At 33.2% G+C, this 26736-nt stretch overlaps 3 protein-coding genes and 1 long non-coding RNA gene across 5 annotated transcripts; 1 reads left to right on the top strand and 3 right to left on the bottom strand.

The window, feature by feature from the left end:
* Positions 1-2447: 2447 nt before the first annotated feature.
* On the bottom strand, positions 2448-3899 carry LOC120183893 (secoisolariciresinol dehydrogenase-like). 2 transcript variants are annotated; one of them, XM_039188485.1, is made up of 3 exons: positions 3807-3899; positions 3163-3515; positions 2448-3045 (listed from the first exon to the last, which is right to left on the bottom strand). In XM_039188485.1, the coding sequence occupies exons 1-3, from the start codon at positions 3842-3844 to the stop codon at positions 2606-2608; spliced, it is 831 nt and encodes a 276-aa protein (XP_039044416.1). In that variant the 5' UTR covers positions 3845-3899; the 3' UTR covers positions 2448-2605. The 2 variants fall into 2 exon arrangements, with proteins under 2 accessions (XP_039044416.1, XP_039044417.1); XM_039188486.1 differs by having other exon boundaries at positions 2448-3053; positions 3171-3515.
* A 4257-nt stretch (positions 3900-8156) lies between these two features.
* LOC120183859 lies at positions 8157-14968 on the top strand. Its single transcript, XR_005521974.1, has 3 exons — positions 8157-8168; positions 11870-11874; positions 14816-14968. It is a non-coding gene; the product is annotated as an uncharacterized LOC120183859 (long non-coding RNA).
* Positions 14969-19618: 4650 nt separating this feature from the next.
* Positions 19619-23652, bottom strand: LOC120183858 (mRNA-decapping enzyme-like protein). Its single transcript, XM_039188463.1, is given in 9 exon segments — positions 19619-20310; positions 20511-20750; positions 20752-20967; positions 21063-21186; positions 21851-21907; positions 22874-23018; positions 23106-23155; positions 23285-23325; positions 23438-23652. Coding segments are annotated over 9 exon segments (1089 nt in total). The 5' UTR covers positions 23597-23652; the 3' UTR covers positions 19619-20253.
* A 1228-nt stretch (positions 23653-24880) lies between these two features.
* LOC120183903 (casparian strip membrane protein 1-like) lies at positions 24881-26280 on the bottom strand. Its single transcript, XM_039188493.1, has 3 exons — positions 26022-26280; positions 25774-25897; positions 24881-25101 (listed from the first exon to the last, which is right to left on the bottom strand). The coding sequence occupies exons 1-3, from the start codon at positions 26273-26275 to the stop codon at positions 24883-24885; spliced, it is 597 nt and encodes a 198-aa protein (XP_039044424.1). The 5' UTR covers positions 26276-26280; the 3' UTR covers positions 24881-24882.
* Between the last annotated feature and the right edge of the window lie 456 nt (positions 26281-26736).

Here is a 26736-nt window from a genome sequence, read left to right as displayed (position 1 = left end):
AAAAGCACCAAAGTTTCATAGGAAATAGACCAAAGTTTCTGCATTGGATTTTGGGTAAACATTTTCCAGATAATTAAATTCAGTCCTCCAATTTATAGGGTTCAATGTTTTAGGCCATAATGTTTTCCAACAAAAGGCAGAAAGTCCATTCTTTGATTAAAGCAACTATATTTTCAATTCGATCGAATATTATCGAAGTATAAACTAAATGAGTAATCTGATCCTAAAATCATCTTATCGCATTTTCTTATTTTTAAACTCCATTCCCTTGGGAAGGTAAAATATTTTTTCCCAAGTTCTTGGATTCCATTTGGACATAATGGCCTCGTTATAAAGAACATACGTAAAATTTTATATCGAGGTATGAACTCTTAAGAAACTATATTAAAAAATTTCAAACTTTTAGGGTATGACAGCCTTGAACACCCCTAGATCCAACTCTACTTGTAATTTGGTATTATTAAGAGTTAATTGTCCCACTATACGTCCTAAAACTATATCTCTCATTTTAAATTGGTTCTCAAACTTTTAAACATTCTAAATTCATCCTCAAATTATGACCATCATTCTAAACTCGTCTTTAAACTTTTGAACAATTCAAATTCATCCCCAAACTATGACCATCATTCTAAATTGGTCCTTAAACTTTTGAACATTCTAATAACTTCCCCCTAAATCATTCAAAAATTTGGGGTTAAAATGAGAATATTCAAAAGTTTAGGGTTCAATATAGAATGAGGCTTATAGTTTGAGGATGGATTTAGAATGTTCAAAACTTTGGGGACTGATTTAAAATGAGAGTCATCATTTATGGATAGAATTAGAATGTTCAAAAGTTCAAGGACCAATTTAAAATGAGATTCATAGTTTGAGGATGTATAGTACAATTAACTCTATTAATAAATGTAATGTAAATATATTTATTAGTACCTGAACTAGACTTCATAGTGCAATTTGATATGTTAAAATGAATTCAAATTTTCAAATATATATATAAATTCTGGTATTTAAGAAACAAATATCTCATCCAGTATCATTGCTCCTCATGAACCTATTTCATCCAACACCAAAGAGCAATTCACAAATAAGGATATAAATAAATAAAACATTCGATGAATGGTTTGTGAACCGTTCATAACATCTGTTTATGTTCATTTATTAAACTAAATAAACGAGACTGAATAAATTTTTTTATGTTTATTTAATAAACAAATGAACACAAACAAATATGTGTTAAGTTCGTTTATGTTCAAGAATAGAATCGTTTATAAACTCTATTATAAGCTCATTTAGTTGGTTTTTTTCTTTTTTTATATTTTAAATATGGCTTAATACTAAAATAAATGCTCAAACTATATCGTTTTTTACGAATATGTGCCTAAAGTATTTTTTGACTCATCTCAATGCCTAACGTTACAAATGTTACCACTTTAAGTGCACAATCCATCAACGGTGTTAATTTCCCATGTTAAGTGACATGTGTCACAATTTGGTAATTTTGAAAAATTTATTTAAAAATTTAAATTTAAAATTATATATATATATATTAAAAAAATAAACATTTTGAAATAACCCAAAACATTGAAAACCTTTATTTCAACCTCTAAACCCATGCCGACTGTCGCCCTTTGCTATCGACGAAGCTCCACCCGACCTCACCTCCCCCCGATGACCAAAAATCCTATGAAATTGTGACCAATCGACGACGAATCGACATTTCATACCCATGAACCCTAGGACGAAAATTGTAATATTCTCACGCGATTTCGACGGCTAATTGGTGACAACTACGGCGGCATATGACTATGAGGATAGCAGAGACTACATCGGTAGTAGTTGTTGTGGCCAGAAAGGGCAACGGCAACGAATTAAGGTTAGGATTTTGAGAATTTAGGGATTTTGGGACTTTTATAATTTAAGGGCAATTAGGTTTTTTTTTATAAATATAATAATATTTTTAAAATTTAAAAAAAAATTTTAAAATCACTAGAGCGTGACACGTGTCACTCAATGGGAGAAATTACCATAGATAACTAACATTTGTAACGTTAAACACTGAGATGATCAAAAAATAGTTTAAGCACCTATTCGTGAAAAGCGATATAGTTTGGGCACTTATTTTGGTATTAAGCCTTTAAATATTGGTAAAAGTAGATACTAAATAGAATTAAGGTGAACTTTGGAGTTGAAACTGTAAAGTTTAAAGAACTTAAAGAATAGTAGTGGGATTTCACCATTTCTCTTTGGCTTGCAAATAAAATAAGAAGAGAATTTTGGTTGTCAAAGATTAAACGAATATGTTCACGAACGTTACCGAATATACTCGCAAACGTTAAAGGAATGAATATGAACACATTTAAAAACAAATAAACGAAGATGAGGGTATTTGTGCATTCTTAATATATTTTTTTTATTTAGTTCCATATTGCCTCATCTCAACACATAAGTTCCTAGCCAACCCCACCATTGCATGCTTTGATGCCACATACGAGTTGTGAAAAAAATTATGGTGTTGTGAATGGAATACGATTATTATATTAAAACACAACACGAACACGAACACGAAACGTTTACGTAATTTGTCAATTCTAATCAAAACATGAAATTAAGACATGAAGCTTTTGACTGCCATTGGCAACGAAGGGTTAGTGATGCTATACCCTCCATCCACCATCAAATTGACGCCGCTCAAATACTTCGACTCATCGCTGGCTAAATACAACGCCGCCGCTGCTACGTCTTCCTCCTCCAAAACCTTTCCTTTCAAGACCCCGGCCTCCGAAACCAAGCTTTCGAGCGTTTCTTTATCTATCTCGGTCCCTTTCGTTAGCAACGGCGTCGCCACTCCATGCGGTGAAATGCAATTGACCCTAATCCCATACTGCCCCATCTCGACACACAAACTCTTAGCCAACCCCACCACCGCGTGCTTCGACGCCACATACGGATGCTCAGAGAAACCGCCCAACACCGACAACACACTAGCGGTGAAAAGAATGCAGCCTTTCTTCGCCGGGATCATGACACGGGCGGCATGTTTAGCGCCTAAGAACCCGCCGTACGGATGCTCAGAGAAACCGCCCAACACCGACAACACACTAGCGGTGAAAAGAATGCAGCCTTTCTTCGCCGGGATCATGACACGGGCGGCATGTTTAGCGCCTAAGAACCCGCCGTACACATTGGTGTCCATAACTTTCTTGAATCTTTCATTGCTTATATCAAGTATACTAGTCTCCAAATCACCTATCCCGGCGTTGTTGAACATGATGTCGAGTTTCCCGTACTTCGAAACGGCTAAATCGACGGCCTTTTTAACATCTGAATCGCACGTAACATCACAGTGAACATAGGAGATGATTTCATGGCCCCCAAGTTGTTCACAAATTGAGCTTCCGAGATCATCTTGAATGTCTGCAATCACAACTTTGGCTCCATGTTGAACAAAAAGTTGCGCCGTGCTCTTGCCAATACCACTGGCTCCACCTGTTATTAATGCCACTTTACCTTCTAGCCTATAACAAAGATTAAATTAATCTCTCGAAATCGGGTGTTAGAATCGAGATACAAAATATATTATTGGGTAAATTAAGTATTTCTTACCTAAACTAACAATTTTGGTCCGTTTTTTATATTTAAACTTTTAATTTTTTCAAAAATATACTTAAGGTTTATCGAAAAATGTTATAATGATGACGGTAAGTTTCCATCGATTAATAGTGACGGAGTTTTAGGTATACACCGACGGAAATTTCACCGTCAGTATATATTTGTAGATAACTGAGAAAACGAGACTACTATTTTACCTTTTTACGTTGAAAGACACCAAAGAATTGGAACCCATCTTTGCTCTAAACAAACGTTGTTAGAAAACCAACTGGAAACCTTGATTTTTTTTTTTGCAGCAATTGCTTTGTTCCAATGAATCCTTAGGCTATTTATAGGAGAAGAAAAGAAAGTAAATTGCATATTTTCAGTTCATTTCAGACAATATGAAAAAAAAACGTGAAAAACAACATACTAAACGTTTTTTTTGTTGTCGTACCGGTTCCAAGATCCCGTCTTGAGTCGCACACCTGATTTTAGTGGGTGAGTCTCCTAATGAGAATTTTCTATATATATAAGAATTCCAACTCGAAACATTATTTAAACGATATTAAATTGTTTACCACTTGAACAAACCCTAATAAACATTTTACTTATAAGGAGGACATTATTCAATGGTCGATTTGGACATGACTACCATCACATTTATGACGACGATAAATTGGGGTGAGCCCCTCTCACTTTCCATGTACCTTTGTCTATGACAAATAATGTATCAGTGAAATTTACTGAAATTTCTTTCGATCAAAATCTCAACCACCATATATACCTAGAATCATAGTTTGAGGGGAAAGATAGCAATCTTAAACGAAATTTCTTCTTTCTAACTCAAGAGAGTTCCATCATCTCTCTCGGAATATATATTATGTTCCTGTCTCTCACCGGTAGAAATATAACTCTACATCTAAATCTGAACATTTTTACTCGTAATATTTATATTAGTGAGAGACATGAACATAATTTATATTTATACGACGTCTTCATCTTTGGTGTTTTTGGGAGGCCAATCATAGTATTCTTGTTAGGTATAACTGAGGGACGCCAATTACGATGCTCCGATGATGAAAAGCTTGAAGACGTCAAATGTTCTGATAATTTTTTGAAAGACAGATGTTTGATTAATTTTCGATGTTCACCGTAATATTTATCTTATTTTAAAAATAAATCTAAATTATTTTAAATAAAAAAATGCCAAAATATGTTTGATGAAATTCGAGAATTCAGAGGTACAGAAAAGGCATTTATTATTCGGAGAAAATCTCTTGGTATTGGACAGACAGGAAAAGCGACCTGACGTGCAAAGTTTGAATGGCTGGATGCATGCATATCCCAGATGTGGACACAGGATGATTGAGGGGATGAATAATGAAATGCAGTCTAATATGTTAATCAAAACTGTTATCAGAAACATTAATATTTTTTAATATTTTTTGTAAAGTGTTATTTAAAATATTATTTCTTTTATAGAAAATATTAATATTGGATGTTATTTAAAATATTATTTTTATTATAAGATAGGATAACATTTCATTTTGAGATTGTGAAAAACGTTGATAATTTTCAATCAAAGTAGGAATTTGTTGAAAAGAAAAGTTGAACACTTCTCTTTGAGATTTCCTTAATAAGAAGCATAGAAATAAAATGGAAACAATAGTAAAAGAAACATGAGACGTAGACAACTCTCTAATTAAAAAAGGGTCAAGTATACAAATGGTCCCCAATTATAGGGTGTTGCTTTATTGAGTCCTCTGACTATTTAAAGTTACAAAATGGTCTCTTAACTATTGGATTTTACTTTGTTGAGCCCCTCGACAATTAAAAGTTACAAAATGACCATCTGATTATTCATTGTGTTCTAAACTCCTCTTTTTTCGTTAAAAAATTGATTAATGGCAATAAAAATCATTATAAATACTTTTGTCACCGGATACCGTCACTGAAAACAAATGAAGTTCTATCGAAAATTGGTAAGTTTCCGTCGATTAAGGTAAAGTGACGGAGTATTTAAAAAGGATGGAAATTTTACCGTCGGTATATATTTCAGATAATTGAGAAAACGAGGCGACTATTTTACCTTTTTACGTTGAAAGACACCAAACAATTGGAACCCATCTTTGCTCTAAACAAATGTTGTTAGAAAATCAACTTGAAACCTTGATTTTTTTTGTTGCAGCAAATTGCCCTGTCCCTGATGTTTTCCCGACAATGAATCCTTAGACTGTTTATAGAAGACAATAGGAAGTAAATCCCATATTTTTAGTTCATTTCAGACAATATGAAAAAAACGTGAAGAAAACATACTAAACGTTTTAGTTGTAAAGAGGGCGTTATTCAATGTTTAATTTGGACAGACTACCTTCACATTTATGACGAAGACAAATTGGATCGTTTTATTAATCTGTGATAAATATAAGGTAGTATATATTCATAAAGAATTTTCTACCATTTGACATTAAATGCTCTTACCCCTGATATTTTTTATGGTCGAACCCGGGAGCTCAAAGAATAACAACAATTCATTTACCACCGAATTCACTTGGTTCGGATGACAACTACAACGTAGTTAAGATCAAATATTGTGATAGATAAATTATTTAGAATTAAAATAATATAAGTTTACTAGATATTAATCTTTAAAAAATCATAGAAAATAAAAGTTTAATTTAATTATAAAGACCTAAAATACTATTAAATCAAAATTTTTAGGAGGAACTAAAATCTTTCTCTTTCTTCATGTACCTTTGTCTATGACAAATAATGTATCAATAAAATTTACTGAAATTTCTCTCAGTGAAAATCTCAACTACCATATACCTAATTATAGTTTGAGGGGAAAGATAGTAATCTTATGTCTTTATTTTTCACTTAGAATATATATCATGTTCATATCTCTCATTAGTGTAAATATAACTCTACATCTAAATCAGAATATTTTTATCCGTAATATTTATACTGGTGAGAGGCATGAATATGATATATATTTACACGACGTCTTCATCTTTGACGTCTTCAGGAGGCAATCATGGTATTTCTGTCAGGTATAACTTCAACAGAGATGGAGGTTAATCATGAGGCTCCGACGATGAAAAACTTGAAAACAACAAATGCTCTACCCATTTTTTGAAAGACGAGTGTTTTGATTAATTTTCGACGTCTAACATTTATCCTATTTAAAAAAATGAAATCTAAATCATTTTAAATAAACAAATTCATTTTTTCCAAAGCCTTATTAAAAAAATTTTGCCCAAATATGTTTGATAAAATTCGAGTATTCGATGGTACCAGAAAACACATTTATTATTCAGAAAAAATCTCTTGGTATTGTACAAAGAGGAAAATCGACGTGGCGTGTAACACCATAAACTCGATTGGGCCTAAAGTCCCACAATGGACTATCGAGATAATCTCTGATTTTTAAAACATATTTATTTTCTTTTCAAACATGCTGAATGATATCATAAATAAACATAAATAATTGTTATAAAACATTTTACAAAATCGGAGCTCTGTGACACATAATTTAAAACCAAAATAATACAAACTTTGAGCTCATATATTAAATACATGAGTAAGGTGCTATGAATACATATCCCCACTAAGCTACGATACAGTACTTTGAATGAGATTATGGAAGTCTTGTTGCGATGGTGCTCCACGAACTACTCAAACTACTGACATGCCAACGAAAAACATCTAAAGGCTGAGCTTACAAGGCCCAACAGTATAATCACTAATCTAGAGCAGCATAAGAATTTCATAAATACAAGCATGATGAAGACATGGTACTAAGCAGTAGGTACATGTATGATCTAGATCAGGTGTTATCTACTTAAGGCTTAGTTGTTCAATCACTGAATTAAGACTCTCGTGCTTCCCTAAATACTCTGCTAAGTGCTTAACCATCAGTACACCTCTAAAGGGTATCTAACCCTACTAGTTGTATCTGATGTGCATTATCTAAATGTGATATTGGCGCTACTCTACATTGTCTGATTGCAATACTGACTCTGCTATGCATTATCTGAATGCAATACTAACCATGTTGAACATTATCTGAATTCAATACTGACTCTGTTGTGCATTATCTGAATGCAATATTGATTCTACTATGCATTATCTAAATGCAACACTGATACTACTATTTAACACACAAGTTGAGGTATGTATTATAATGCGGCTGAGGGGTTGCATCTCAGAGCTCACACACCCCTCTAGCCTACCTAAGATACCCTTAAGTGTCTGGGGTGAGACCTGAAACTACATCGAAAACGTACACTCAACCCCTTGGATATATGGGGTGAGATCCAAAGCTATATCGAAAACGTACACCCCGCCAACTTACTCTTTCGAGTCTTGGGGCATCTGCGTCCAGCTGGCATCTAAAGTGCCTTGGCACTGACTGGTATATACCTGGACATTCTAACAAACAAGACAATCGCCCTACTGTTAAAGTAACTTGGGTTTCCTAGTTGTTTCCAGAGTGTCACACAAGCTAGTTTTTTATACTTATCTATTTAGATATATTAAGTTGTTTCTATTCTCATTTATTGTTCCTCCTAGTTGTTATCTCGCTTGTTCTCTCATTTTAGTCTGTTACTACTGATAATCTGTATTGATCTGGTTGTTCGCTATTTAAGGGCATTTTATTCATTCTCTAACTCTGGAGAAGTCTCTACAAATTTCGTGACTTCATAGTGACTACTGTGTTTGTTGTTTACTAGTTGCGATACTGGCTAGCTTGATATTTGACTTAGGTACATTTCTAAGTAGCGGTATTCTATTCGCTATTACTACATTTTCCCTTAATTCGCCCTCAAATTAAGGGGATAATTGTACGTTTAACACTCTCGGTCGTTCTTGTGGTAAACGGATATGATGTTTCATAATCTGCTTATTTGGTCATACTGCTTGCTGGACACCCTATGTGTAACCCCCTCAGATCGATACGGGTAACCCGATCCGATCTGGAGTGTCATATTAGGGTCGCCGAAGCGACCCACAAAAAAAATAGAAATTTTAAAACTTTTATTAAAACATGTAAACTCATAAAATCATTTGTCACTATTTAAAAATAAAACAGATTTTCAGACTCGTATATAAAACAAAATACAATTACATGACCCCTAATCACATGTACCGTACTCTGCAAACAACGCCGGAAGAACTCCCTTACTGAAGTTGATAGATGCACTGGTGAAATCCTTTTAACCTGCAATGGTGAGTAATAGAGTGAGCTTCGAAAAGCTCAGTAATACAGAACTACTAGATGATGCTGAAGAACGTGTAGATACAGATAAACATATATTTCCTTATTGGTTCATATATTTACAGATTTTTAGGCTAAGCTGAGATCCTAGTGATATTTCATGTGGTAACGGACAATGAGCTTTCAGTTCAGATAAATATTTCGGATGACTGAGTTCTGGAGATCAGAATAGGTTATCTAGTGTGTTCCTGTAAAACTAGTAAAAATATACAGTTTCTTTTAAAACATATATATATATATACCCCCATCCGTTCACATCATAAATGTGTAGGATCCCCATAACCATACACCCAACCGCACATGCCATTTAGAACCTGAGCACAAAGCCGAGGAATATGTAGATAATCTTCCTCCAACAATAAACCCCCCAGATAAAACATTTCTCCGTTGGTAAATGAAAATATCAGAAATCAAAACAGAATTCAAATAAGATATCAGAACAGAATCCAGATCAGAATCCAGGTCATGTATCATAATAGAATTCAAGTCAGAAATCATATAAAATATTTATGTGATTAGGGAACACACTAGTCTTTACAGATATTATTCAGAGATATTGGATAATCTTATCGGGTAGAGAAACATGAATATTCAGTTTACCAATAGAATGTCGGAAGTTATAATCACTATTGGAAGAGTTTATTAACTGACAGAATCATCAGTTATTCATAATATGATTTATCGGGATCATCTTATTCGGACACTTTTCAGAAGCTCTACGTAATCAGAAGAGTATTCAGAATCCTTTACATCTGAGTTACTTGTTTTTTCATATATGACCAGAGTGATTTGAGCTGATAAGGAAAAACGAAGATTCAAGACCTTTAAAATCTATGTCAATTGATCGGATTATCGAACAACTCTTAGATGAATAGTTCCCAGAACTAATGCTTGTCAACTCCTTGTCCTTTCAAGGTATTTACTTTTTAATACAAAAAATTCTTATCCATGGATCATCTTCGAAATCATCGCTGAATAGATCTTAAAGAAACTAACAGATATTCCAATGCTCTTAATTTTGTTTCCACGCTTCCACGATATCATGAAATGTTGTTGTGCTTAATTTGTAGTTCTTGACCCATAAGAACATTACATCATGTATGTTCATTAACGTTTCCAGACTCATCCAAATCACTTATTTAATCTTTAGTCATTGAGATTACTTATTGCATTTAACAGTCAAGTCTATCCTGGTTACTTCAGAGTTTTCCAGAGTAATTCAGACGTTTTCTGAATTTCGGATACATATTGTACTTTCATTCAGTTCAGTTTGGTCTTTGTAACACCCCCAACCCGTACCCGACCCGGATACGAATCCGAGGTGTCACATTGACTTTTCAAAACCAGTACTTGTACAAACTAGTGAATAATTTTAAAACTTTTATTAAAACAACTGACTAAATTACATAAAAGATATTCATATGATTTTAGAAAAACTAATTAGAGCATATCAAATTCAAATCTTTATTTACATGCCAACTACCATTCGTATTATAAAATACATATTATACAATTCTTTTCTGATCTGATCTTTGGAAAGGAGGAACTGACCTGTCTTGCTTAACTTTTATCATTCTTCCTCTTCTTGGTACCTACGTGTGAAACAATCACACGCTAAGTAGTTGACTTAGTGAGGCATATAAAACATATAATAGAAATCATAATACATTTCATATATCAAAATACATACATGTACATATACCATCATTATCGAAATCTCTATTTATCATATTATCTTGTATTTATCATTTCTGTATATCATATAACACATTTATCATTTCACAACTAAACATACATAATATCATATAATTCATGGAACATATTCCATATCACCAAAAGCATATGCATCATATGTATTGAATTTGTTATTGTCTTTTTTATTAGCTCATATACACCTGTGAGAACTTAAGGTATGTGAGTACATTGATGTTGTGCACTAATGTTGTCACCACAGCTCGTATAAATTCCCTCATGGGGCACCGAACATTTGTTCAGTATTCATCCCGAAGGACTGCTATGTCCCGAAGGACCACTAGATACGTCCCGAAGGACCACTAGATATGTCCCGAAGGACCATTGGATACGTCCCGAAGGACCACTGGATACGTCCCGAAGGACCATTGGATACGTCTCGAAGAACCACTGGATACGTCCCGAAAGACTAATATACCCTCGACTCTTGGCATACCAACTATACCACTAGCTCTCATATCATATAACATGGGCATTATCATTTATACTTTTCATATCACTTGTTCTTTCTATTCTGTCACATACCATATGTATGTGTAACCATATGTATGTGTAACCATATATTTCATATCATATCACATGTATCACAAGTGTATATATTCACGTAGATCATTTCATATGACTTATATCATTCCTCATTTGTTCATGTAAACTCGCATGTCATATCTTGTTCACATATGTTCATATATACATCACATAGCACATAGTATAACATATAAACTTATACAGGTATCCATATACATACTTTCATATACTTCGAATAACAATGCCCTATAACTTCTCACAGTTTTACCTAATCACTTATTTCACATTAATTATATTCTAGTTTCATATATTACTTAATTCAATTTCACATAGCTTGTTACCTATATAAATATTTTCTCATAACTTATCATCACATAGTTCCCATAACATTTTCCTATAGCTTCATAAATCTTTACCATATGACTCATATATTATATGTTCATTTCAGCTCATAAATCCTCTCCGTATAACTTATTTTACATGTTCAAATAATCACTTCTGTCAATGTCTCCTCATTTATATATTATTCTTATATTGTCCTATAAATCAAAGTTATTTAACTTATCTCACTTTTCATCTAATCTCATAAGTTGGTTATACAAATTCCTATATATATATATATATATATATCTAACTCATGTAATTTATATCATTTCTCTTGTTATCATATAAATCATTGCTATTTTACATAGTTCGTGATCCTATAGTCACTTATAATAGCATGTGTCTATCTTATCTCATATCATATAGTTCTTTAACTTATGTCTTAAATCACATATTTATATTACATAACGTATATAATTACATCCACTACTTAAACCAGTTCACATAACTCATCACACTAACATTTATTCACTCAATTCATGTAACAGATGCAATACATATAACATATGTACCCATTTTCATGTACTCATGCAAACATAAGAATCACAATTCAAATAAAATTTTAGAAGTCCCTTCTTACTATAGTAACTCCATCACTGACTCATCGCAAGCCAATGTTTATTTGATACATAAGTACAATTTAAATTGTACTCACCTTAGCCTTGCTTTGATTCGATTCTAATCCTTCGATTGTTCTGGAATGAGATTACGCTCTAAATCTACATAGTAATACATTGATACTTATCAGCATACGAATTGATATATTTTAAACTATAAATCCTTAGGCTAAAAGAAAGTTATTTCCATCTCTTATTGAAGGCATGCATCGATGCAATACACCATGTATCGATGCATCACTTGACGGGTGCATCGATGCACTACCCATGCATCGGTGCATAAATCCTATTCGATGTTTGTATTTTAAGCAGGTGCATCGATGCACTCCTTATGCATCGATGCATTAATGGCATTCGATGTTCATTTAATTTAAATGAGTGCATTGATGCACTCCTTATGCATCGATGCACCTTCAACCAATTCTGGGATTTAACCTTGATGCATCGATACACATTGAATGTGCATCGATGCACTCTGCCCAGAATCCTCTTTTTGAATCCAAAAATTCATCCATTTTTGCTTAAATCCTTCATGTTTCATCCCCCTTTTCATTCTTAACTCCAGTACACATACTTAAACCAATATGTACTCATTTATTTCATCTTAAACCTCAAAATCCTATCATTCATATGAAATTCAAGAATTACCTTAATTTCACAACATGTGTTAATTCCACTTGTAACACTTCATATGTCTTAACTAAATTGATGACAAGTCAAATTTAACTTTCAATTATTATTATAAACTCTATTTCAATATTTTACTCAAGAACTCCAAATCTTTAATCTTCTCTAACTCCTTTATCTTTTGATTTTAAGATAACTTAATCTTTCCTTAAACTTAGTTATCATCTAATGATCAAAACTCATACTTAAAATCAACTTATCAGAAAACTTACCTTTGCTTGGGAGACACAGGAGGAAATGAAGAAGAAGAAGAAAAGAAAAGAGAGTTTCTGGAGAAATCTCTCAAGCTTATCCCATATAAATCTTTATCTTATCCTTTCCAATTCAAAAGACCACTTTGCCCTCTAATTCATCTAATAATTACTAACAACTTTTAGGATTTATTTCCAAATAAATCATTGAACTAATCCATTGTTCTTCTTTAGTTACCAAATTCTGAAACTTTACAATTTGATTACTAACCCGGTATTGAGGATGTTACAGTCTTCGTGGTTGATTTGTCTAATAAATATTCAATTCTTAGTACTGAATGCAATCTAGAGTTGAGTTGAACTGTTTACTTCCAAAATTATCATCGATCTAAACTTAAGGAGACGAACAAACATTCAAGTGGTACTTATATCATTCAGGTAATGATATAGCAATAGCATTGGTTGACCAATTAAGCTGCGTTCCATAACTTTTAATGGCAGCACAACATCCATGTTTATTTGGATCTCTTAATTAATCCAAGACATTTACTTATTCTAGGCTATAAGGGTATTTTGGTCATGTTGGTGCTCAGTTTCATTCCATTCTTTTCAGAGCTCGAGGATATCCAATCATTCCTGAGCTTGGTGATATTCTTGAGTCATTTCCATTACAGGGGTACTTTGGTCATTTTATAGATTCATTGTATTTCAATCATTTCCTTCCGTCCGATCTTACTATTAAATTCAATCTTATTATTTATTTCAGTCCTTTCGAATAATTCTGACAAAAGAACACCCCCGATAAATTATTCTTCAGGTATTTACTCATAACTCAGATATTTTCGGGTCAAGTACCTTCTAAGATTTTACAAATGAAATATCATGAATTTTTCTGTACCAAATTTTCCAATTAAAACTAACATTTCTTATGCACATATGTAGTTTTATCAAACCAATAAGTCTTTTCAGAGTTATTAATCAACTTCCAGGGACAATTCTTGTCATTTTACAACATATGGGTATTTTCATAATTTTACTTAATCGAAATATTCTTATAATTTATCATTCAAGTACCTTTAATGAGATAAATTATAATCTACATATCCATGGTTGACTCTTTTATCACTTAATTCCAGAAGTTGTAATTTAATTCCAGTTGTCCTCCAATTCTTATAATAGTCATCTGAGCCATATTCAGTTACCTACTTTCTACTGCATTCGTATCAAGTGTAGAACTTCATTAATTACACATATGAGACCAAACATTTTCATTCATGCATTTACCAATACCAACATGTTCTATAAAGCATAAAGATGTAGTAATGTATTACCTCAATTTCCGTGCCATACTGATCGACCATTTAAACTCTATTCGAATGCCCTCGATCTTGAAATTACCTTCCAATATTTTCCTCACGATCCAAGCCATCAAAATTACTAACTCGTATCCAAATAATTTCCCTCTCCATAAAAATAACTTATTAGAATCTAAATAATAATTTGAGGACTCAATTGGTAAAATTTGAAAACTAATGTTGCCATCAAAAATAGTTAAATACTAAAATCAGGGCTAAAACGAATTAATCTAAACTATCAAAGCTTGGTTGAAATTATACTAAGACTGGAGGACAAAGTCAGAATCTTACTAACAATAGAGGACTGAAGTCATGATTTGTCCCTCCCTTTCCATACACCTTTAAACTACGTAGTTTTAATAAAATCCATTAGAATGTTTTTCCTTCTCCCACATATCATTTCCTTATTCCTTATTTCACTTTTTCATTAAGCCTTCGTCTGTCTCTTGTCTTCGTTGTAATCGCTCAAAATGAATTTGATATCGGCATCAACTCCCTGGAACTTGATTGTAGCTCGATCATATACTCTGGCGGCAGCATGGGCAGTGTCAAATCCTCCTAAATATACTTGTTTCCCACAATCCCATATAGGTGATTCCCACCGGCCAGTTCTCCGGTAAAATATGATGCCACGGTACTGTGAGCTACGAGACGTCTGCCCTCGTCGGCTCTTCCTCGGTGATGGCTTTATCCTTGGAGTTGGAGCCCGCCTCATTAACGCTATTAGTTCTCGATTCATCTTTATCGATTCAGTTAGCTTATAAATTAGATCATATTCCTAAGCAAGCTTCGGTGTGAAAATCATACCCACCACGAAAACGGCTCATATGCCCGAAACTCTCCGTGTATATACTGTCGCCACCACAAAAGCCATAAAATTCGCCACCACCATGAGGAAGGTTTTTAGTAGGAACCATGGTCATATTCGGAACCCAAAAACAGAAAATCAATGGTGGCAGCTGAGGAAAGCTGCAGAGATGAAGCTGTTGTAGTGGCTGCTTCCATTCCTCGAACCTACCAACAGATAATCCCCAGAAAATAGTTAAATATTGAGCAATGATATGAGGCTACTCAACCACTGCAATCATCATCCAACACTATATTATTTTATATATATAATTTCATTTGGACCATTCTGCTGGAAACAATGGTGGATACTAGCCGAAAATGAAAGCCGGAAACAATGGATTCCAGCAATGCCATTATCATAATTTATTCCCATCACACCCAATAATTTGTCCACTTCAACCTAATTCATTATCCTCCATTTGTTTAATAAAATAATGGTATAATAAAACAATTATTTTCCAACCAACTTCATATTTAATCTATAAGAAACATAACCCATAAATTGGGGTGTTACACTATGATATGATCCTTTATCCATAGATACATGCTACGAGCTCAATTGAAATACTTGGATATGCCAACTATAATTAATCTAGTTGTAACGCACTCCTACGAGTGTCGCTGGGCCCATTTGGTAATTTACGTCCCTTACGGGCTAAGTTTTATCCTTACGAACTACCCCTAGCTCTTACGGATCTTAATCAGGGTCAAATCTGATCATCCAAGGTGGTTAGTATCGATACTATACTTGTAGTATCGATACCCTAGGGTCAAGTATCGATACTCCTATGAGTATCGATACCAAAAAAGTATTTTGCTGTTGAAAATGGGGATCAGTATTGATACTGTCACCCTGAGTATCAATATTATATGGGCAGTATCAATACTATTCTGGCAGCATCGATATTCCCTGTCTAAAATCCCTAATTTTTGCCTCAATTCATCTAATATCAATATTGTTCATCCCAATATCGATACTTAAACCCTGAAATAGTTAAGTTAAGCTCGAGAAAACAACTAAAATCAATCTAAAGGCTATAGTTTTGTTCTAAATAATTTACTAATATTGTGGGTAGTTATTTAGGGTCTTAAAGTGTCATAAAAACACATTTTTTACACCTAAAATATGACTTGATTATGAATTTAAAGATAAACCCTAAAATATTCAAATATCCAAATCTTAGAAAATTCTTGAAATTTATGAAAGCTTAACACTCCAAAGGATTAGAAATACACTACCCTAATGTTTGAATCCCAAAATGAGGCTCTTTGCTTAGTTGCACCCTTTCCTTTGATACTTGGATGAAAACCCATCATTTTTTCTTGCAACCAAAGAACTCAAAGCCTTTGCTATAAAACTTGGAGAGAAAAATGGGAGGAGGAAATGAGAAGGAAACAAGAGAAATGGAGAGAAGATGGAGATGAAAGGTATAAAAGTTTTCATCTTTTAAAAATGGAAAATTTGCATTATAGGTCCTCCATCATCTTTCAATAATTTATAAACCTCCATTCTATGGCTAAATGGGCCTAATTTCAACCAAATTAAGTCCAATGACTTAATTTCAAAATCCACAAGGTCCACAAGTCTCTCGGATAAATACGAAACTACTAGCCCGAAATTTAGAGTGTTACATGTCGTGCAAAGTTTGAATTGTTTGATGCATGCATTTTCCCGGATGTTGACATAGGATGGTTGAGAGGGAAGACCACCGACATCAATGTCTAATTTATCCAAAATTTTAATAGAAATATAATTAACTTTATATAAAAATAATAATTTAAATTTATTGAAGTAATATTATCTAATAATTAGATTTAGATGTGTTCATATATATGAAGTTAAAGAGAATGCTATTTTTATTTGAGGTTCTGTGTTCAAGCAATTAGGTGTGTTGTCAATAGATAAGAATGATTATTATCAGATACTATAATCACCATAAACTATTCAATTAAAAAGAACGAAGATTATAATTCTATATATTTTTCTAGTGAAAATGTACGCAGACACGAACGCAAGATTTTTATACCAAGTGACGAACAAAATTATATTATTAATAAAAAATATAAAGAAACTATCTAAATTTTATAAGAATTTAAAATTTCTTTGTAAAATTTAAGAAAATTGTACCATAACTTTCAATATTTTTCTCTGTGTGTGAATGTACTTTTTATGATAAAGTAGGATAACATTTAATTTTTGAAATTGTGAAAAACGTTGATAATTTTTAATCAAAGTAATCATTTTTTAAAAGAAAAGTTGAACAATTCTATTTTTAGATTTCCTTAATAAGAAGCATAAAAATAAAATGGAGATAATAGTAGAAGAAACATGAGATATTACGTAGACAACTCTCTAATTAACAAAAAAGGTAAAAGTATACAAATGGTCCCCAACTATAGGGTGTTATTTTATTGAGTCCTCTAACAATTAAAAGTTAAAAAATGGTCCCTTAATTATAGGATATTGCTTTGTTGAGTCAATTGACTATTAAAAGTTACAAAACGATCATACGATTATTCATTGTGTTCCAAACTCGTCATTTTTCGTTAAAACTGATAGCAGTTTGAGTTTGATGTTAACTTGTTGGATGGGATATGATATTTTTTTAGATTCTCAGATCAGATTATATCATATATAAATCAAATTGTCATCATTTTCTAACGAAAAATGATGAGTTTGGAACACAATGAATTGTCGGGTGACCATTTTATAACTTTTAATAGTCAGGGGACTTAAAAAGCAACATCTTATAATCGATGGGTCATTTTATAATTTTTAATGGTAATAGGACCTAAAAAAGTGACACCCTATAATTGAAGGACCATTTACATACTTTACCCTTAAAAAAATATGATAATCAAAGAAATATCTATGTGAAAGTTATTACAAGATAGACTATTCTCTCGAACTCGATAACTCAAATACACTTTACTTACGTAGCTAATATTTAATTATATCTCTCAAAACTCTAATACAAGACGCAAAAGGAATTTTAAGAAATCCTATACAAGACACGATACTTGAGTTATGGTATTTTGAAGCTAAGGCCAAAACTAAATTGGCTTAATACGCTTTTAGGTGTCTAAATTATACTTTAAATTTATTTTTGATGCATAATTTTTTATTATTAAAAATCGTTAAGTGACACATGTCACTTAATTTCTTTTTAACAGTAAGCATCTAAAAGTGTAACGAAAAAAACATTAGGTATTTATTTTCAAAGAAAAATTCCTTAGGTACCAAAAGTCAATTTAAGGTATAATTTAGGCGCCAAAAAATATATTAAGCCATTAAAATTTTAGGGTCACTTTTGAAAAATAATAGTAAGTTCCAATTTGAAAATCAGGTATAATTAAGGGGGAATTTTGTCAGTTAAACCAAAATTTATTTCATGACATAAGTAAACAAAACGTGGCACTGCTTCATTGGCTCAATAGTTAACAAAAAGAACCAAAAGCCAAGCCGAGCCGTAGGCGACAGAGAAAACAAAAACCAAACAAAAATTTGTGCTTTGGTAATATTCGCCGACGGCGAATCAAATAGCACTAACAAAATGGTTTCTGCCTCACCGGAGCTTCATTTATAGCCACCGGAGCTTGCCTTTCCTTTGTCAATATTGGTCCTCAACAATAATGCGCCAAAGCCCGTAGCCAATTCGTCAAAGACCGGCTTCGAAAGATGCTCGACGATTAGTCGCCGCCCTCAAAAGAAAGAACGCCCAAGAGCAGTAAGGATAATAGGACGCCTTTTCAGGGTTTAAAATTCTGGGTTTTGCTTTATTTGTAAAATAAATGAAGATTTAGTGCTTTTTTCCTTTATTGCATTGTGAATTTTGGTGGTAAATGTGAGAAATTATTGTTCGAGGCCTTAGATTGACTGATAAATTCGTACATTGATTAAAATTAGATATAAGTGTATTTTTTTATGGAAATTGTATTACCAAAACTACAAAACCAAACGAATTCGATGATTGTTATTTTTTTTAAATTCTGAGAGCATAAAAAATGTTGGGTATTAACATTCGTAGTTAAGAGTTATGACAGATACTATCTTATAAATCGAATCATTTATTAGAGTTTATGGGGAAAACATACTATTTTAAACACTCAATTAACAACTCGAATTGATTAATCCGATAATAAATTTTGGTCGATTCAATCGCCAGTCTGATTTTTACAACATTTTGGCTAGTGTGACAGCATTGTTATCTTGTGTGTCAAATTTGGTTCCGATAGTTTATGAATCTAATATTTGTCACATAGTAATTTAACAAAGGCTACATTCCTCAAGTGTCTGATTAACAAAGTTATTGCAGCAAAGCATAACATAATTTACATCTAGGGAGATTACATCATGCATGTTATGCCTTTAAAGAGAATAAAAACAAAAAAGTTATATAAATTCATACAATTTACAGTCCAAATGAGAATATATAAAGATGTTAAAACCAAACTATAAGTTTCCAATGTCCATTGCACCTCCAAACACCAAATTGACCCTAACTTTTTTTCAATGTCAATTGCACCTCCAACTTGTACTATGGTGTACTAGGAATCAGGTCCTCTAATGAAAAACCGAAGTGATTATTCCCCTTGTCACACACTCTCACGGCTGCAGCAATCGACCACCCTAATATGATGCACATCTCAAGAAGTGGAAAAAAAAGAACAAACACCAAATATGACAACGGATCTCTCCCACCTGAAGGTGAGAGTTAAAGGTGCAGACAGAATGGTGATAGGAGGAGAAAGCTCGGGTTTAAGAGACTCCGATTCTTACTCTTTTCTTTATCTCAACACTATAAATTAGGTCTGTCGATGACTGTGAGCAGCATTTTTTACCTTGTCGGCAAACATGATTCACATTCTTTTTTATGCCTCAACACCATGTCCTCAGTAAACAATTGGTGTGTAGTCCAAATCAAGTGTCAAAGTTTAGATAGCATATCAAAGAAAATAAACAGAAAAAGGTGCACGTTGAACATAAAAATGAAGTTTCTTGAGGATCGACTCTAGGGTGTTCACATGTGATGCACCTTCTGCAATGCCTGATAGAACATGTCAATGAATTGATCATCCTAGCATAAGAATAAAACAAAGAGTAATAAGTAGAAGCAAATTAGAAGACTTCATCATGAGTAGGAATTGCAAAATGTGCATCATTGATTGATCCTCTATAATTATCTTTTGGCCAAATGTTAATCGGCCATTACACTTGAAAATGAGGTGATATCAATTAAAATTCCAAGTGAAAAATAGATGAAAATATATAAAACACCTGAACAAGCATTAGTAGTGCATCACGGACTTTATCCCTGCTAATCAGAGATCCGTTCTGCAAAGAAGATGGTGCACCAGGAGTGAGAGATGCAGGTGGAGTAGGTGGTGGAAAGGGTTGAAGCATTGGAGTGCCATAAGGACGTTGTGGAATGACAGGTGGATGAAGAGCAGAAATGGTTGGATTTGATGAAGAGGGAGGTGGCATCATCAATGAGGATGAGGAAGGGGGTACAAAAAAATGAAGAAGGCTTTACAAGATTAGCCACCCAGTTGCCGCTAGCTACAGAATCAAGCGAAGGTTGAGCAGAAAGAGGAAGGGATGACACTGATGGAGCAAGTGCAGGAGTCGATATGGAAGATGGTGCATGAGAAGAAAGAGGGATGGTCGAGATAGAATGGTAAGGATGTGCTGGTTTTGTACTATTTGGAGCATTACTTCCAAGATTCATAGCAGCCTGCAAATAGCAAAACCAAATAACCTTGAAATCAGAGACACCAGATAAATATCAGGCTCTGAAAATAAAAAGTGCAAGTGTCACAATCATCATACACTAAAGAAGTTAACAAATGATGAATCTTGAGGAGCATCAATAGCAGGAGAGGCAGTTGCTGGTGGCTCCAAGGGGCCTTCGATTACAGACATGCTAGGAACTGCTTCTAGTTCCTCAAATTCACTACACCAGAACAACAAAAAAGCTTAGGACACTTTGGACACAATGGGAAGACAAAGAGATTAAGGCAGTAGATACTACCAGGTGGAGCAATATTAGTCAAGAACAAGGATGGTGGACTTCCAAGAATCAATATCAAGATCATCAAATTCTATGACAATCATTGCTACAAATTTAACAATATGACTCATAATAGATCTTGAAAGTGTTCTACTGAATTAGATGAACTATATAACCTATTATATGGGAGTTTAGGCAAATTCTTATAAGAATAAATTTTGCAAATAAAGCTCCTGCCTTACTCATCTACTCCCAAGCATATATTACCAGTTCCAATTTTACAGTTCCTACATTTTCCCTTCACTTTCACCTATTTTCTTGAACTGCCACAAAATATGGCACCCCACAATCCACTCTAGTCCAAATCTCATCCACCTTTGCCTCAATCCTTCAATTGTTTGCAATGCTGCCTCACTCACACCAAAAGGACCCTCTACACACGCATCACAGACAATTGGCAAGACGTATTTTTGTTCAAAATGGCATAATGAACCAAAAGCATTAAGTACAACAGGCTAAACTGGAAACATCCCGCAGTCTGCATTGGGAAATTTAACAGTTAATATGTCCTAAGGCTTTGTTACAGATGCATCATCAAAGTAATTACCTTGCACTTGAAGATGCTTTTGGCTTTGTAGGAACTTTTGAGTATGCATTAAGTATTCTGTGAAGAAAAAAACAAATAAAATGTTAGTATTTAAAGTCACCAAAAGAAACAGACCAAGTACTTCTCTTCTCGAAACAAGACGTTATTATATTAAAACCCCCCGGAAATTATTTTTTTGGACCAATACCTCCCAAACAACATTAGTTAGAAAAATACCCCCAAACTGCCATGTAGGATGACTTCGTGTTATGCAAAAAGCGAGGTCAAACCTCGCGTTTTACAAAAAACAAGTTTCATGCATTTATTATTGCCTTTATCCAATATTAAATGACTTTATCTGAAAATGTTGATGGGCCTCGTGCCCTATAAAACACAAGGTACATTAAAAGCGTTTTATAGGACGCGAGGTAGTCCTACGTGGGCAGTTTGGGGGGTATTTTTCTAACTAATGTTGTTTGGGAGGTATTGGTCTAAACAAATAATTTTTAGGGGTTTTTTATTTAATAATACCTCGAAACAATATCTCAATAAACACACTTGTATATATCTTATTGAGTGCTTTCATGGTTTTCTTAAACTATAGAAGTTTAAAGGTAGCTGTAATGCAAGGAAAATATTGTTTCATATATTGTGATCAATTCTCAAGTCACATTAATATACCATATTGCATATCATTCAAAAATTTACCACTTGATAGTTGTAGAGCTATAAACACACATTCTCTGTTTGACAGATTAAAGTGCATCGACCCCACTTATCTAGAATCTTCTTGGCACATTTATGAATACTTAAAACTTAAATACATAAGATTGTAGTTAAATCAAAACTACATCTCAAAGGAAGGCTTTCAACCACTGAACCCTTCCTCTTGGGGAAAAACAACTGTGTGAAATACGAACAAACATGAGATATAAAAGATCTAAACCTCCATGTTCAAATTCACTTGGGATGACCATGTCCAAGTTCAAACTTCAAAGTTGATAACAGGAAGTTCGATAAATGGAAAAAAACAAGATGCTATACCTACTAAACAGGCTTGCAACTTCCTCACATTCCCGGGGATTATAGAACCAAATTCCATTAACTTCTTGTGCTGCATTTCGATACAACAAGTACGGACCTTGAACCTCGTACTCAAAATCTCCCAATAGATTCTCCACTAAATTATCTGTTTGTTAAAAACAACTTTAATACCAAATCAGGCAAAAGGAGAGAAAAAGGCGTGTACTCTTTCATTAAAATTAAGAACTTGTACCTGTGTTTCGCCGATTCATTACAATGAACTGGAACCGAGGTTGAGTACTCCTTAAAACCAAGGAAAATCATCAATCACTTCAATGAGTTAAACCAATTGCCTAAGTTAATTACTTGCTTCTAAGTTCTAAAAACGTTAATGCCGGAAATAAAAGGCCCAAAAATATTAACCTATTTTACCTCTTAACAACAAAGAGAGATCCTTCAACATCTTTTCGACTCTAAAAAAAATAAAGTGAACTTCAAACACTTTCACGATCCAAATTTCAAACCAGATCAAGAACAAAAATAAGATTAAAAAAAACTTATGAACAGATTTGTGAGAAAGCGAACCCATTGACTGCTATCGATGTTGAATTCGTAAAAGGTGACGTGAGCAGCAGTGATCAAGATCTCTTCTATGAAAGCGTCAATTCTTTGGAGAACAGTGAGATTGAGCATCTTCGTGCTCTGTTGATCGAGATTCGGCATCAATTTCCCAGTCTGAGACATTTTACGATCCAAGTAATTGAATCTGTAGACCCCAAATCTCGATTTTATTAACGATTTTCCCGGGAAACTTTACCTTTTGTTTTGGGGATTTAACATTACGATCAATTTCTCTAAATATTCGGCAGTTAGATGTTTACTTTACTGATTTTCCAAATGACAAAAATAACCTCATTAATTTTGGGGAAAATATAATAAATTCACTTAAATTATACTTTTCATTCTCACTTATATCATATTTGACTTATGATAAAAAAATTAAAATTACTTTATTCTTAAATATAGATATGTTACCTACGCTTTGACGAGGCATAATATTAAAATTAGCTCCCAAAATTTATCGAAGTGGTCGTTTTATTTCTTATTCTATTTTTTAGAATATTTTACCTCCTAATGTTTTAATTTAAGGTAAAATGTCCTTAACATTTGAAAGAGTAGTCATTTTGTTTCTTGTTTTTTTTAGCACTTTAGCTTTCAACGTTTTATTTTAGGTTAAAAACTTCTATTTTGGAGTGTTAATTGTGTGTCAACTAATGATTTTCATCTAGTTTTTTTTGTCCCAAATGAGATATTAAGAGCCTAAATGCTCAAAAAAATAAATAGGGGCCAAAATGACCAATTTAATAAACATTGGGTTTTTTTTTAAAAAAAATCGGGTTTAGGTCGGGTCGAATTTTTTTTTAATGTGATGCTCGGGTCGGTCGAGTCGAGTTCGGATTTAGGGTGAAAAATACTCGACCCGACCCGAAAAAAATAATTTTATCTTATAAATTTAGGTATAATTACAATAATACCCCTCTATATATTATCTTTTCAATTAAGTCACTATTTTTATTGAATAAAAATAATATTTTTATTATATATGTTCGAGTCGGGTTTTTATGTTATATATTGGGTCGAGTGAAATCTTGTTTCATGCGGGTCGGGTCGGGTCTCGGGTGGACGAGTCATTGTTCTCGGGTCGGTTCGAGTGGACTAAAAATTCAACCCAACCTGACCCATGTCCATCCCTAATATCATATTGGACATTTAGTTAAAAAAATCATGTATTACATTAAACAATTTAAGAACACAAGTATCGAATTAATTTTTTATTAAAATACATGTACCCAATATAATATTATCCCATTAATCTACCACTGTAATTCAGAACAGCTTAAATTATTTTTCAATTTTAAGTACAATTACCATTTTAATGGTTATTATGAACACACTTAAAAGGAAAGTCTCGAATAAAACACAAGAAACTAAGACACATGCTTAATGTCTATATGTTCTTCTTCTAATTTTTAGCCTCTTTTCAGGAATATAAAACCAGACAGCAAAACCAACAACATGAGGAACACAACATCGACGAATGACGCCACGACGGCTCCGTTCACTTTCCGGCAATAATCTCCAAATTGTTGGCAAATGGATAACCAATTTGTGTCAGCGTTGCCACTGTGAGCCAAGTAAACGATGGCTGCAGCCGCCGCTGCAGACGCCGTGCCCAGGGACAATACCACCTGCCATTAAAAAAAAAACGTCGGTAATACACTATAATAGTAACAAGGGTAAACTGCAAATTTAGTACCTAAACTATCAATTTTAATCCGTTTTAATATCTAAATTTTTTATTTTTTAAAAATCATACATAAGGTTTAGTTTTTTTTTGTTTCATTTTAATATCTCGCAGTTAAAACCTTAACATGTTTAGTTCCTTAACGATCAATTTTGATATATTTTAGTACCTAAATTTTCAGTTTTTTTTTCAAAATTTAATCTTAAATTTTGAACAGTGATACTAAAATGAAACAAAAACTAAACTTTAGGTATAATTTTGAAAAAATTATAAATTTAAGTATTAAAACAAATCAAAACTGATAATTTAAATATTAAACATGTAATTTACCCTGGTAACAAAGATGTATCGTTACCATTGACCTTTAACAAAACTACTAATGTGGCAAAAGTTGCGATATTATATCTTTCGTCATAAAATAAAAACAGTGGCGCAAGTGATGTTTTAGTGACACCAATAACCGTCTTGTATGCATCTCGATATGTTTATGTATCAAGTTGATGTTATATTTTTCGAGTTATGTTGTGTTTGAATACTTATGAGATTCAAAATAAATAAGATGATATATATATAACTTTATAATATTTTTCGAGTCGTGTCGTGATTGAATACTTACGATGTCGAAAATGAATAAGATGATTCTTAGAAAAACTATATTAGGACGGATTATGGTGACAACGGAGAATAGAAGGGAAAGGACGAGGTAGGCTGCTAATATTGACATTGCAATGACGAAGAACCTGCAAGCGAATTATATGTGGATCAAGAGGTGAATATCGATAACCAACCGTTGATAGATAAAATGGAATTCGCAAGATAACCATTGATTTAACCGTTTGATCTTTGTATAATATAGTGACGTACCGGAACGTGGGAAGATCGCCGTAGCTAACTTGGACATGGAAGAGCCGAGAGAAGAACGGCGCCGTTTCGTTGCTGGTTCCCATGGTGGCAGCGGCGACGAGAGCTGCAATTATGGCGGCAAGTCTCAGGATGAAGTCCATAATTCCCATTACTTTCTTCAATCCGCTCTTTTTCTCTTTGCCGTCGCCGATCAATGGTGTTTTGCCTTTCGATTCGTCATTGGACTCCACGTCGACGCTCGCACTCCTGGGCATTTTCTTTATCGTTTTTGTTTGTTTGGTTGGCGAGAAAAGAAAAGAAAAGGAGAGAAAAATTTAGAGCTAAAACTATGAAGCTTTTTGTTTGTGATGGGAAATGGTTTAATGGGTGATTGAGTTTTTATAGAGGGCAAGTAGTCAACTATATTATTGTTCTGACTATGAAAACAATTAACTAAACCACCATTCTTAAGGGGATTTTCTCGCCTACTTTCTTTGTATATTAGAAATTTAAAATTTTATTAAATAATAGATGGTTATCTGAAATTTCGTTTTAATCCCGTTCAAAAATTTACAATAATTTAATGAAAATGTATTTTTAAGAGGAAAATCGAGACTTTATAATGATTTTTCCGGAGTGGAGATACTTAATTTCACAAACTTTTTGTACAATTTCAACTATAAAATTTTTGGCATAATGCTAAAAATAACCCCAAAGTTTACTTAAATGATCATTT

The sequence above is a fragment of the Hibiscus syriacus genome, unplaced genomic scaffold, assembly GCF_006381635.1.
Source record: "Hibiscus syriacus cultivar Baekdansim isolate YM2019G1 unplaced genomic scaffold, ASM638163v2 tig00112852_pilon, whole genome shotgun sequence".
Classification (NCBI taxonomy): Eukaryota; Viridiplantae; Streptophyta; class Magnoliopsida; order Malvales; family Malvaceae; genus Hibiscus; species Hibiscus syriacus.
Note: the sequence above shows the minus strand (reverse complement) of the source record. Positions and strands in the feature narration are given on the sequence as shown.

What these genes read in the sequence shown, in the direction of transcription:
- LOC120183893 (XM_039188485.1), bottom strand. Translation starts at nt 3,844, where the DNA reads ATGGGTTCCAATTCTTTGGTGTCTTTCAACGTAAAAAG. An exon ending in GTGTCTTTCAACGTAAAAAG is followed by an intron (nt 3,516 to 3,806) that starts GTAAAATAGTAG and finishes TCTTTGTTATAG; the next exon opens with GCTAGAAGGTAAAGTGGCAT. An exon ending in TGTGTACGGCGGGTTCTTAG is followed by an intron (nt 3,046 to 3,162) that starts GCGCTAAACATG and finishes GCGGGTTCTTAG; the next exon opens with GCGCTAAACATGCCGCCCGT.
- LOC120183903 (XM_039188493.1), bottom strand. Translation starts at nt 26,275, where the DNA reads ATGCCCAGGAGTGCGAGCGTCGACGTGGAGTCCAATGACGAATCGAAA. An exon ending in GGCGATCTTCCCACGTTCCG is followed by an intron (nt 25,898 to 26,021) that starts GTACGTCACTAT and finishes ATTCGCTTGCAG; the next exon opens with GTTCTTCGTCATTGCAATGT. An exon ending in TCTTATTCATTTTCGACATC is followed by an intron (nt 25,102 to 25,773) that starts GTAAGTATTCAA and finishes TTTTAATGGCAG; the next exon opens with GTGGTATTGTCCCTGGGCAC.